This window comes from Anguilla anguilla, chromosome 10 (assembly GCF_013347855.1).
Source record: "Anguilla anguilla isolate fAngAng1 chromosome 10, fAngAng1.pri, whole genome shotgun sequence".
In the NCBI taxonomy this organism is placed as follows: Eukaryota; Metazoa; Chordata; class Actinopteri; order Anguilliformes; family Anguillidae; genus Anguilla; species Anguilla anguilla.
In genome coordinates, this window is record NC_049210.1 from 41,827,569 (window position 1) to 41,841,215 (window position 13,647).

The 13,647-nt window shown below is 51.4% G+C and overlaps 1 protein-coding gene across 1 annotated transcript in view; it reads right to left on the reverse strand.

The window, feature by feature from the left end:
• Positions 1-13,647, reverse strand: part of oxct1a (3-oxoacid CoA transferase 1a) — a 55,865-nt gene that overhangs the window by 22,294 nt on the left and 19,924 nt on the right. Inside the window, exons 8-12 of the mRNA XM_035380064.1 lie at positions 6,765-6,872; positions 5,451-5,565; positions 4,784-4,878; positions 2,652-2,700; positions 2,255-2,327 (exon numbers count right to left, since the gene is read on the reverse strand). Coding sequence (XP_035235955.1) covers positions 2,255-2,327; positions 2,652-2,700; positions 4,784-4,878; positions 5,451-5,565; positions 6,765-6,872 — 440 coding nt within the window. The remainder of the gene's footprint in view (positions 1-2,254; positions 2,328-2,651; positions 2,701-4,783; positions 4,879-5,450; positions 5,566-6,764; positions 6,873-13,647) is intronic.

Consider the following 13,647-nt stretch of genomic DNA (forward strand, 5'->3'; position numbering starts at 1 on the left):
GTGTATTTGTGCTTCCATGTTGGTGGGAGAATAATGTGTCTGTGTGCTTGTGCATTTATGTGCATGTTAGTGTGTTTATGTGTGTGTGCGTGTGCGTTTATGTGTATATGTGTGTTAGTGTGTCTTAGTGTGTGTGTGTGTATGTGTGTGCGTGCGCGTATGTCAGTGTGTGTGTCTTAGTGTGTGTATGTCAGTGTGTAGGTATTTGTGTGTGTGTGTGTGTGTCAGTGTGTGTGTTTATGTGTGTATATGTGCGTGTGTGTGTCAGTGTGTGTATATGTGTGTGTGTGCATGTGCGTGTCAGTGTGTGTATGTGTGTGTGTGTCAGTGTGTGTATATGTGTGTATGTGTGCGTGTGTCAGTGTGTGTATGTGTGTGTGTGTCAGTGTGTGTATATGTGTGTATGTGTGTATGTGTGCGTGTGTCAGTGTGTGTGTATGTGTGTATATGTGTATATGTGTGTATGTGTGTGTATGTGTGCGTGTGTCAGTGTGTGTGTATGTGTGTATATGTGTGTGTGTGTGTGTGTGTGTGTGTATATACGTGTATATGTGTATGTGTGTGTGTGTGTGTGTGTGTGTATGTGTGTGCGTGTGAGAGGCCAGGAGAGCGGGGGGGGGGGCTCTCTGGCTCTGAGACAGTGACAGGGCGGGATCTGAGCGTCAGCATTAGCATCCCATTAGGATGACAGCTGCGCCGGGCCCCCACTGCGGCAGCACCAGGGCTGCGTCTCTAATGAGCGGGGGAGCGGGCCCACTGACAGCCCACATGTCAGCGCCCGCATCCCGGGCCGGAGGAAGAGAATAAAGAAATAAAAAATATGTGTTTTACAGTTCCACCCCCCACCCCCCCCCCCCCCCCCCTTCGGCAACCCTTCCAGATGATTCTGTCACATCAGCTGCCGATGCAGTGCCACACTCCAGGAGAATAAACAGAGCCTCGTTATACCAATACGGACAATTCAACAAATATCAACATATGAATTACTAAAATATTAATTTAAATGCATATACACACACACACACACACACACACACACACACGTGTATTAAAATGGAATATGATATATCACCAGTCCACGGTATCGGGTTTGATCTGGGAAACCGCTTTAAAAATTTCGCAGTGCAGCCCCACCATGGCGTTTTTCCTGCGAACAGCTGTGCCGTCGATGCTATCACCTGACCCAGCATTTTCACATAAGTTTGGGTTTTTTGTCTAACCAGGCTGGGGGGGGGGGGCAGCGGTGCAGTTAAGCAGTTCGACCCGTGTCTCGGGGGGTTGCGGGGATAAATCCCAGGGGCACAGCCGTATGCAGCGAGGCACTATATCTGAGGCACTTTTGGCAAGACGCCCGGCCGTGCGAAAGGACACTGAAAAACGGGTATGCAGAAAAAAGGAACTCAGGAAAAAGGTGTAAATAGTGGACTCTAAAGACTTTTGGCAGGCTCAGTTGACAATGGGAGAATAAAAGAATTTCAAATTGGCATGTTTTACTGCTGAATAAAAAGGCTGCCTTCCTGATTCAGTAAAATCCGCCACGATGAACGCGACCTTGTAAAACCGCGACTGAAATGCTTTTCAATTCCGGTATTTGTTGTTAATAAATTTAGATTGTGAAGTCAAAACCAGGACTGGAATGAACCCAAACCCTCTACCCCCCCCCCCCCCCCCAGAAAAAAAAAAAAAAACATCCGAAGTTTGAATGGAACGTTCCTAAAACTGTTATTGTGATGAAATTAGGAGAAATTACCACCATTTGTTTTTTTTTACCAAGCAGCTTGAATTAAGTCCAACGATGAGGACTCATGTGAATGTGCTCTTTTACTCTGACGGTCTTTACCGGCGCAGTTGACTCCAGCGCTTCTTGTCGGAACATCGATGGCTCCAAGCGTCTTTAATTATCCTCTTTGTGTGACTGTTCGTCCAATTAACCCATTTCAGTAATCTTTTGTACCCTCCTTTGTTAATCGCTCTGCCGGATGCATAGGGCTGTCAGCCGAATGAACGCAATGTAAAGCAATGTAATTTTAAACGAACGTTGGACAGTGCAGGAAGGTAGAAAGGAATAGAAATCCATTACGATATTATTGCAGCAGTTTACACGAGGAGACTGTCTGTGCTTCGGAAAGGGGAGGCGTTAGAGTAGTGGTCTAGGGCGATACGAAGGCCGGCGGCAAAAAAACAACAACAACAAAAAAGAGAGAGAGAAAATGGAATGGCCCTAAATTTCCCAGCATGCCCCTGGAGCCCTCACCCTCGGATCATGGCGAAGGACTCGTCGCTGGAGAAGTAGGCAGCGCCAGGAAGCACGGTGACGGTCTCTTTCCCTGTGGAGATAGAAAGGGGGGGGGGGGGGGCATAAAGGTCACAACAGGCCAAGTTTTAGAAAAAAATTGAAAGTAGCGAAGTGGCTGCTAATCTGAAGCCCATTCTGCTCAATAACTGCTGTATTTTGGCAATAATTTACTATGGAGGCCGCTGTGGGATCAATATTTAAGTGGCTAAACACCGCCCACCGCCCCCCCCCCCCAGAAATGGGTTTAATGGGTGCCCGAGAGGAAGGAGAGGCTGGGCTGTTAAATTTTGCTGCAGCTCCAGCCAGCAGACAACAGGGCGGCGCCCTTTCTCTGGGTCAGGGGCGGCGAGCTCACCGGCATTGATGAGGTCGGCGTCAACGTTCGCTTCCGTTGGGTAGGGGCCCTGCGGAGGGAGAAAGGAAAGGGTCAAAGGTCACCTTTAAAAAAAAAAAAAAAAAAAAAAAAAAAGGAAAATAGGTAGATAATTCCACACGCTCCAGAGCTAGGTGTGATATGCAGACAGGGGGGAGAAGGGGCGATATTCGGGGGGGGGGGGGGGGGGGGGTCATGTCGCGCTTGTTTCTCCCGCCGGCTGTTTGATTTGCCGCCATGCCGCACCGCGCCGCGTGGAGGTCTGACATTTTGAAATAACTGCTCTTGCGTAACGGACAAGACAGGAGCTCTGCCGGCATCTCCCCCCCCCCTCCGTCTGCCTCCACACCTCTCCATCTTTCCTTCTCTCCATCCCCCGCCCCTCTTTTTCCATTCACTTCTTTCCCCCGTCATTCCTCCTCTCGCTCTGTCCTTCCCTATTTTGTTTTCACACCATCTCTCTCTCCCTCTCTTCACTCTCCCACTGTCTCTTTTTCTTTATCAGCCTCTCCCTCTTCCTCCCTTTCTTTTTTCTCTCTTCCCTCTCTCTCTCAGTGATGCGATGCATGGGGGGGGGGGGGGGGGTGTATATTGTCCCTCCCTCTCAGCCGACCTCCCTCAGTGGAATGTAAAGGTGGGGGGGCGCTATTTATATCCAAATATCAATCTGATCTGAATGGCAGAAACCCCATTCACACCCCATCCATTCCATTAAGGCTGTCCTCCTCTCTTTCACTCCCTCTGTCAGCCTTTTCCTCTCTCTCTCCCTCTCTCTCTCCTCCATCTCACTACCTCTGCCTTCCCCTTCTCTTCTCTCATCCCCTGTTCCATTTTTATCTTCCTCTCCCTCACTTTGCCTCCCCATCTCCATCCCATGTCTGCTTTCGCTCTCTCTATACCTTGCCTCTCCAATCGGCTATCTTCTCTCTCTCCCATCCTCTCCCTCCCTCCTCCCCCCTCCCGCTCTCTCTCCTTCCCTCTCTCTCTTTCTCCCTCCCTTCCCCCCTCTCTCTCCCTCCCGCCCTCTCTCTCCTCCCCCCTCACTCCCTCACTCTCTCTCACTCCACCCCCCACTCCCTCACTCCACCCCCCTCACTCCCTCTCCCCCTCTCCCTTTCTCCCTCCCTCCCCCTCTCCCTCTCTCTCTCCCTCTCTCTCCTCCCCCCTCACTCCCTCTCCTCTCTCCTCCCCCCTCTCTCTCTCCCTCCCTCTCTCTCTCGCCTCCCCCCTCACTCCCTCTCTCTCCTCCCCCCTCACTCCCTCTCTCTCCTCCCCCCTCACTCCCTCTCTCCTCCCCCCTCACTCCCTCTCTCTCTCCTCCCCCCTCCCTCTCTCTCCCTCTCTCTCTGAATCCATTTCTGAGACCAGTCCTAGTCTCATGACTCAATTGGCAGAAGTCACCACAGTGGAAATGAGATATTTTCCCCGCGGCATTCTGGATCAGTTTTTTATTTATTATTATTTATTTATTTATTAAAACAATGAACAGCTGGAACACGCGCCTGTAATAATCATGTCACCATTTCAAGTGCTTTTTTTCATTTATTTCTGTCTTCCGTGACATAAAAAAACACATCCACATAAACACCAGAGAATTTTAAATCTGAAGAAAGGCATAATGGATTTATCATATCGGTTTTGAAGCAAGAAATGTTTCCCGAACGGCGGGAATCGCGACAGGTCTCGTTCAACGGAAGGAGAAAATCACAACACGGCAGAGTTACAAGCTTATCTCACCACAGAGCATTCTCCGCTATCTGGACCTAGCGTGCTGAGGGGCTCAAATCACACACTCTCATTCAACCCTTCAGACCAGAGAAAATACCCACAGGAGAAGTTTACTGATCAGTAGAACAGAGCATTTGAAAAAAGAGTTTGGCCTATTTATTACATGACAACGATATAAGTGCTGATTTTAACGTTAAATCAAACATCGAATGTGGATTATTTTTGAGTGTTGTAATGCATTTTACAGCAGTACTGTCCTGTGTTTTTTATTATTATTTATGTCTTGAATTCATGTCAACCTAGTGAGACCAAATATGCATTTCCACTGAAGTGAACAATAATGGCTGATTTAATCTAACTCTTTTTGGAGCACAAGAAGGGCTTACCAATCCCAGAATGCCGTTCTCACTCTGCAGGTGGACGGTGATGTCGGGCTTGATGAAGTTACTGGCCAGCATTGGGATCCCAATGCCGAGATTCGCTGGTCGCCCGGTCGGTCAAGGAGGTCGCAGACCAACCGAATAACTAAAGGAGGAACCCAGCTGCCATCTCAGGGTTCCAGCTGCAGGACGTCCTGCCTGGGATTTGAACCCCCCACTCCCACCCCATCTCACACCCTCACCATGACTGGCAGATGTACATACTCACTGCCATCATCTTGTTTTTTTTTTGCTGCTGTGAGTTTGATCAAAATTTCCCATTAAACAACAGACCAACCGAACGCAGGAATACAGGGGTGGACAGCCTTTGTCCGGGAGACCTGCAGGATCAGCTACTTTTTGTTGTTACTCAGCTCTAAAATTGATCAATTAAAGCCGATGACATCACGGTCACCTGACCACACCTAGTCACATGGGTCTAAACTGGTTATTGTCATTTTCTATGTTTACAGACATTTTTCCATTACTGACCTGTTGCAAATTGGCAGTAATATAACTTCCTGTGTATAGTTTTAATTAAAAAACGGGGCGGGGTTCTCAGCGCCTAAAGCTCCGCCCACACACCTGACGGGCAACAGCGATTGGCCAGATGAGGGCACGGGCTTAAGGATACCGTACATCCCGTCTTCGAACTCCAGAGCGGCTCTGCGAATGATTCGCTCCCGAACCAGGTCCGACTCCTTCTTGGGTTTGGGCGCCTCTGCCTGGTCCTTCTTTACCGTTCGTTTCTGCAGGAGGGAGGGGTGAGAGAAGAGAGGGAGGGAGGGAGAGAGAGGGGGGGACGGAAAGAATGAGAGGGGCACAGGAAGACATTGGGTAAGAGGGACGGAGGTATAGAGAAGGGTATGGGGAGAGAGGAGGAGAGGGAGAGAAGGGGGAAGGAGAGCGCAAGAGGAACAGCAGGGTCAGAGAGAGAGAGAGTGTGTGTGTGAAAGGAAGAGGAAAGATAGAAAGAGAGAGGGAGATGGGAGAGAGAGAAGATAAAAATGTCTGCATCAAATCACCCGTTAGGTCAAAGGTCGCACCGTGTGACATTAACGCAAATGTCATCACCGCCCAATGCAAAGTGCCTTCTAGAATACTAAACAGCCTGACCAAGGGATGGCAAAAAATACCCCCCCCCCACCCCAATCAAATCACACCACCGTAATTTCCCCCGTACCGCTTGTTAGTCGCTAATCAGTGACACCGCCGTCGTCGAACGGAAAAAAACAATCCATTTGACGTCGGCGTCTCTCCAAAGAGCGTCGGGAACGCGCCGTCCGCGGGAGGGGCTCAACCGGCGCCCGGACCGCGAGCGCTAGCCGCTGACGGCGAGACCGGGCGGTGACTCAGACCCCGCGTTTAATCCCCCGGCTCCGACACCGGGGCGGCGGCGCGACCGGCGGCACGATCGGCGAGACCCTTAATTACGCAGCTCGTTAAGGAGGGAGCCGCGGACGCGACCGGCCTTCCGACCGCTGCAGAACCGCGCGAGCGACCGCGCAAGCGGAGCGACCTGGTCAGAGCCCCCGTGGGTCCGCCCCACCCCCCCCCCCCCCCCCGCCCCCCGCCCCGCAGGAGACTGTTGGTTCAATGTCCAAAATTAAAGACCGTAAACTGGCCCCATAGCACACGCTGTTCAAATCTACCTTCACAAATTAGCCTTTAAAATTAGCGGGGATTCCCATGATCCCCTTGCACCTGCGGGTACATGTTTTCCTGCGACCCAACCCTGACTGAAACGCAAACTAACATGCTGAAATATCGAATTGCGAGTGCCGCCTGTACAGCCCCACTGCAGGGGCAGCATTTAACTCGGCGGGTGTGAACGTCAGTGCGACGTGCGGTGCAATAAAGAGGAAGCAGTTCTTCCTGTGTGTTTCCTCAAAGCCCACACGCACTGGGGACCGGTGGCTCGGGGTGCTTTTTTTTGGGGAGCGCGCACCTCTATCCTCTTCTCGTATTGGTTGCCCTTGACGACGCGGTGGACGTAGATGCTGGGGATGTGGATGTCCTCCTCGGCAAACGTCCCCACGTCCACGATCTCCTCCACCTGCCAGGAGCGTGAGGACAGACAGATGGACGAAGGTGAGGGAGAGAGTGTTGGGGGGTGGGCGGGGGGTCAGCTCCTACATGAGAGCATGACTCTGATTTATGATTCTCAGGATTAATATTAACAAAATTCTTTAAAAATCCGGCGGCTCAATGCAAAAAAAAAAGGAAAAAAAAGCACACAACCCTTATAAAATCACCAAGCACTCTTCTTTTAGAGAGTTAGGATCTGAAGAGAGACAAAGGACACTTACATTACATTTGCATTTTGAGATTTAGCAGGTGCTTTTATCCAGAGCGACTAGCGCATTTTCTATATAAAAACCCATTTTATATAGCCGGATATTTTACTGAAGCAGTTCAGGCAGAGCACCACACTCAAGGGTACGATGACGGTGTCCCCAGTAGGGATCCAAACCCCCGGCCTTAGAGTTACTAGCCCAGATCCCCACCCATTACAGTGCCCACACACCCCCAGTACTGACAAGGCCCTGGCAGAAAATGGAATAATTAAGGAAGTCACACACAGACGCTCGCGGTACAGTGCTATTAAAACCAGCAGCGGAAGACGGGGCTGAAATATGGGATCTGTTATTCTTATTAAAGCTGACAGGGCCCAGATAACGCAGCACGGATGCTGGATAAGCTACCTCTGTTATTCTTAATAGAGACACGTCTAATGGTAGATACAGTGTACTCTCTCACACACATACACACACACATATACACTCAGACAGAGAAAGACAGACAGACACACACATATACACACACATACATTCAGACAGACACACACATATACACACACATACATTCAGACCGACACACACATATACACACACATACATTCAGATAGACACACACACACACACACATAGAAAGACAGACACAGTCACACAGACAAACATACATACACACAGTCTCACACACACATACATACAGACACACAAACACACACACACAGACACAGAGGGTCTCCACAGCGCTTCCCTGCACAGCCAGCTCCCCACATCAATCTGCCACTGCAAAGGCTCATGGGAGTTAAAGATGACTGATACGATACATTAAGCCTGAGAGAAGAGAAGAGAAGCCCCCATCCCCCTCCCCCTCCCCGTGGGACGTCTGGGTTTGGTGGGACACTTCTGCCTGACCGCCGTGGCGCAGAACCAGGGAGCGGCACCCCCCAAACGCGCCCCGCACGGCCTCCTTCGGCCGCGGTAACGCCCCGGCCCCCACAGGACCGCGCCAGACCCTCTAATCCCCGCCATTTTTCGTGGGGGATTTAACATGACAGCGAGAGGGTGAGGAACGAAAGGCTAGGGACTCCTCTGGGGAAAAAAACAAAAGCTCACCTCCTGGTCTAACGTTACACCGAGACGATAACAAAAGAAGGACTGGGCAACATCCCCGAAATACTCACGCAGCCGAAGACTGAACACAAGCACCGGGATGTATGCACACCACGCAGGTATAAACATGAAGTTTATTCATTTTCGGCGTGGTATTGTGTATGATTAATGCAACACGATACCATACAAAAAATGTACAAATAAAAACACGTATATGGAAAAAAAAAACCTGCTAAGCTTCTGAAGGAATTATTTCCAGTAGCAGAGACTGTAGCTCAGTGGTATATGCTAATGAACCAGGAAACTCACAATCTGGACGGTCTCTTCCTCATATATCCACACACACACAAATACAGCCCCTTTCCGCTTATAGATTCATTGAACCCGGCACATTGGTCCCTGACATGCAAGTACGATGTGCTACTGGAGAGGGTCGGCCGGAGCATTCCGGTCGTTTCTCACAGCACAAAGAGAGGAAGGTCGCGTGTCGGGACGCTGGGGCAGACCGGTCGCTTCGCAAATGCGCCGAAGGAAGTCCAAGCGCCGCCACGGCCTCCTCTTTGTCCCGAATTCTTTCGAGACGAGCCAAGGGCGCCGCTTGCCGCTACCCACTTCCGAACGCTCGCTCTCGCTTTTAATGAATACACAGAAATTGGTTTCTGAAAAGGGAATGAAGGACGGGTTCGCAGAGCAGTCGCGCTGCCCAGCGACGCAGACGGCCCTCGGAAACAACTTCCGCCCGAAGCCTCGTGCGCCAGTCGGCCGCGGAACGAAGGATCTCTCAAGATCTCTCCGCTCTCAACATCTCTCCGCTCTCAAAATCTCTCCGCTCTCAACATCTCTCCGCTCTCAACATCTCTCCGCTCTCAACATCTCTCCGCTCTCAACGTCTCTCCGCTCTCAACGTCTCTCCGCTCTCCACGTCTCTCCGCTCTCCACGTCTCTCCGCTCTCCACGTCTCTCCGCTCTCCACGTCTCTCCGCTCTCAACGTCTCTCCGCTCTCAACATCTCTCCGCTCTCAACATCTCTCCGCTCTCCACATCTCTCCGCTCTCCACATCTCTCCGCTCTCCAAATCTCTCCGCTCTCCAAATCTCTCCGCTCTCCAAATCTCTCCGCTCTCCACATCTCTCCGCTCTCCACATCTCTCCGCTCTCAACATCTCTCCGCTCTCAACATCTCTCCGCTCTCAACATCTCTCCGCTCTCCACATCTCTCCGCTCTCCACATCTCTCCGCTCTCAACATCTCTCCGCTCTCAACATCTCTCCGCTCTCCACATCTCTCCGCTCTCCACATCTCTCCGCTCTCAACATCTCTCCGCTCTCAACATCTCTCCGCTCTCAACATCTCTCCGCTCTCCACATCTCTCCGCTCTCCACATCTCTCCGCTCTCAACATCTCTCAACATCTCCCTGCTCTCAACATCTCTCCGCACTCAACATCTCTCCGCTCTCCACATCTCTCCGCTCTCCACATCTCTCCGCTCTCCACATCTCTCCGCTCTCCACATCTCTCCGCTCTCAACATCTCTCCGCTCTCCACACCTCTCCGCTCTCAACGTCTCTCCGCTCTCAACGTCTCTCCGCTCTCAACGTCTCTCCGCTCTCAACGTCTCTCCGCTCTCAACGTCTCTCCGCTCTCAACGTCTCTCCGCTCTCCACGTCTCTCCGCTCTCAACGTCTCTCCGCTCTCAACGTCTCTCCGCTCTCAACGTCTCTCCGCTCTCAACGTCTCTCCGCTCTCAACGTCTCTCCGCTCTCAACGTCTCTCCGCTCTCAACGTCTCTCCGCTCTCCACGTCTCTCCGCTCTCAACGTCTCTCCGCTCTCAACGTCTCTCCGCTCTCAACGTCTCTCCGCTCTCAACATCTCTCCGCTCTCAAAATCTCTCCGCTCTCAAAATCTCTCCTCTCTCAACATCTCTCCGCTCTCAACATCTCTCCGCTCTCAACATCTCTCCGCTCTCAACATCTCTCCGCTCTCAACATCTCTCCGCTCTCAAGATCTCTCCTCTCTCAACATCTCTCCGCTCTCAACATCTCTCCGCTCTCCACACCTCTCCGCTCTCAACATCTCTCCGCTCTCCACATCTCTCCGCTCTCCACATCTCTCCGCTCTCCACATCTCTCCGCTCTCCACATCTCTCCGCTCTCCACATCTCTCCGCTCTCCACATCTCTCCGCTCTCCACATCTCTCCGCTCTCAACATCTCTCCGCTCTCAACATCTCTCCGCTCTCCACATCTCTCCGCTCTCCACATCTCTCCGCTCTCCACATTTCTCCGCTCTCCACATCTCTCCGCTCTCAACATCTCTCCGCTCTCAAGGTCCGACCGCCCGGGGTCTACCCCGAGACTGCTCATTTCACACTTTCACAAAATTCTATTGGCAATAAAAGTAAAAAAATTAATTAAATAATAATAATAATACATAAAATTATACATTTAAAATGCTATTTCTAGAAATAATATCAAATCTAATTTCAGCGGCCGAACGAAATGCGCAGTATCGACGGGAGATGTAACGCGTGACGGTAACACACGCACACACACACACACACACGCACGCACACGCACGTACACACATGCACACACACACTGTCACGGCCATTTACGCCTCTGAGGAAGCGATTCCAATTCATCACAGGATTCCGTTCCCACACCGTTACTTAGCAACATAAGCACCCCCCCCCCCAAAAAACGCACTATTTCCTTTGACAAAAAAAACATCCTTCTTGAGAATGCATCCTAATACGATGTTTCCCTAATTCGTTCTATGAATAACCTGCAAATTTCACAAACTCGTTTGTTAAAAGTTTGCCAGGTCGAGAGGACGCATTAATCCTGTCGGACCGAAAAAAAAAAACCAGGGACCTGAAACAGACTGCAATCATCAGGGGTCCTCTAGGGACACGCAGACTGCAGTTGCGAAGGGGGGGGGGCTCATCCGGGACTTTTCAGAGGAAACTCTCGAAAAGCGTCACCGTCAGCAGAAAGGGTTTTGGCACTCGCTGACAAAAACAACCGATTCAGCACGTGCCAGCCTCTAATTCATTTGGTCGCAGTTTGACAACGTCTCGGTTTTAAAACACAAAAAGAGAAGCGGTAGATCAAGGGAGCAAACTTTCTGGAATCGGGCAACTGTGACAAACTGCCGAGAACTCCACCATCAGGCGGCCCGACGGAGAAGGTCCCAAAAGCTTTATGACCAGGCACATCCTATTATCCGTCCGATTAACTCCCCATCAAAAACCTCCGCCGTCAGAAAACCTTCCAGGTCTCCTCCGGTAGAGGAACCGCAATGACATCTATTTGGTTCTGAAAAGGTGTTCCGAATTAGGCAGTTAAAGAAACACCGAGATCATTTTTTTAAGTCCCTATAGCTCTTACACTACTGCTACAGTACCTAAACATAGTGATGTGTTCAGTGGTGTCACTTTCTGTAATTTAATTTAATGTGCGGTAGATTACCAGACTACTTGGTAATTAAGCTCGAGCTTCTTGAACTCGTCTCCAGACGACGCTCTTCCCCCTCTGGAGAATTTCCGGCACTTTGATCCCTGATCTCGACACTTGTTCTGTCGGCACGGTAAGCCGCTCCGGGGAAGTCTGCTAAACGCCACTGACGTGACGTAACGCACAGCAATAACGCGGCATCAATTTAAACGCAGCGCGTGAAAAATGAAGTCGTAAATCGATTGGGCTCGGCCGTTTGGTCTCGCCGTGCTCGGCGGCCCTAAACGCGGGTTTCCCAGAATTCCTGGCACTCCTGGGGGCAGGCTCCTAGCTCCGACAGGGACTTGCGAGCCTTTTGAGAGCGAGTGAGGTAAGCGTTTGAAATGCTGGGCAGAAATACGGGCAGTGCCGATAAGCCCTAAATATCTCCTCCTGGCGTGAAAAATCTATTTCCACTTGACAGGTTCCGAAGGCAGAAAAAAAAAAAAGGAGAAGAGGGAAGAGGGGGATGAGGAGAGAGGGCAGAGGGAGATGTAGAGACGGCGGCTTCAAGGTCGCGGGGTCGCGGTGCGGCCCGGGTAAGCCGGAAGGAGACGGCCATCGGCTTCCGGGGGAAGAAACTTAACTGGCCGACTCCGGGGACGAACCTCACACACAAGACGCAAAATGAAGGGGTCTCCTTTGCGTCTTTGTGCCAGCTGGTACATTTTTATTTAAGCTGCACATTTTGGAAGTCATTTCTGAAGCCGCTACACCACAGAAGAAATTGAGAATGTGGATCCAACAGCCCTACCAACCCCGTACCCTTTCCCATGATCAATAATGGGGGACTCACCTCTCCGCCCCAAATTAAAATCCAGTGTCCCGGAGCAGTGACAGGGACACGGTGCTGGAGAGAGTCTTTCCTGTCTTCCGCAGGGAAACCCTAAATGAGGTCCTGGTTGTTAGAAATCTCACAACACTTAACAAAAAGAGTTAAGATATTAATCCCAATTACATTTTCCTTCCAAACCTGACACCAGGAAACAAATTTTCTCAAAAAACATCTGGTCACCTGACCGTCACCTTTTACACCTGATTGGCTGCACAATCCATTAGATTCCCCTGCTTATCGCTGCGAACGTGAAAGCAGCCCTCTGCTGTCAGGCCTCCCCGGCCCCCCCGGCCCCCCCCAGCGAAGCCCGATAGGCGATTAGAAACGCCGCACTCGCAGTCGCGGCATTCGACTTTGAAGAGCCCGGACCACAATGCACCGCTGCGCCCGACGGCGCGCGCCTCCGGCGGAGAGACGGAGAGGTCGAACATCGGCTCGATATTTTCCCGCCCGCCGCTGCGCTTGTTTTCGCTCCAGAGGAAGCGCGAAGGGAAAGAGCGGCTCGGCACGGCCGGCGAGCCGACAAAAGGAAACGAAAACAAATAAAAATAAATAAATATATAAATAAATAAAAAAGGACTTCGGGGGGGGCTGTGAAAAACACTTGTCTATTTTTTTTAGACGGTCAGAGAGCGGAGAATGTTCCGGAACGAAGGACGCGACGCGGCGCTGGTCTCGTAAACAGGCCGCAGGGGTTCCTTTCTGCCAGCCCCGCGGGGCGCGGAGCTCGTGGTTCGGCTGGCGCGCGCCGGGGGGTGGGGGGGGTGGGTGGGTTTTCGGGTGGAAAAAAGGGGTATTTATAGCTCCAGCCCTCCTCTCGCCTGGCCGACGGGCGTTTCCACGCCGACCGAGCGCGCAGGGTAACGAGGCGCGAGCGGGCGGCTTGAGGCGCGTCTTTCGACGGGGCGGCGAAAATCAGACGACGAAATCGCTCCCGAGCACACACCACAACCTCCAACCCCCACCTTTTTTTTTTTCTCTTTTATTAGGGGTACGATTTGTGGAGCTGCCTTTCAACGGTGTCTACATGAAGGTCCACGGACATTTCATGGGGAGGTTCATGGGAAGTTACTGAGGCTGTTTTCTATCTTTATAACCCCCC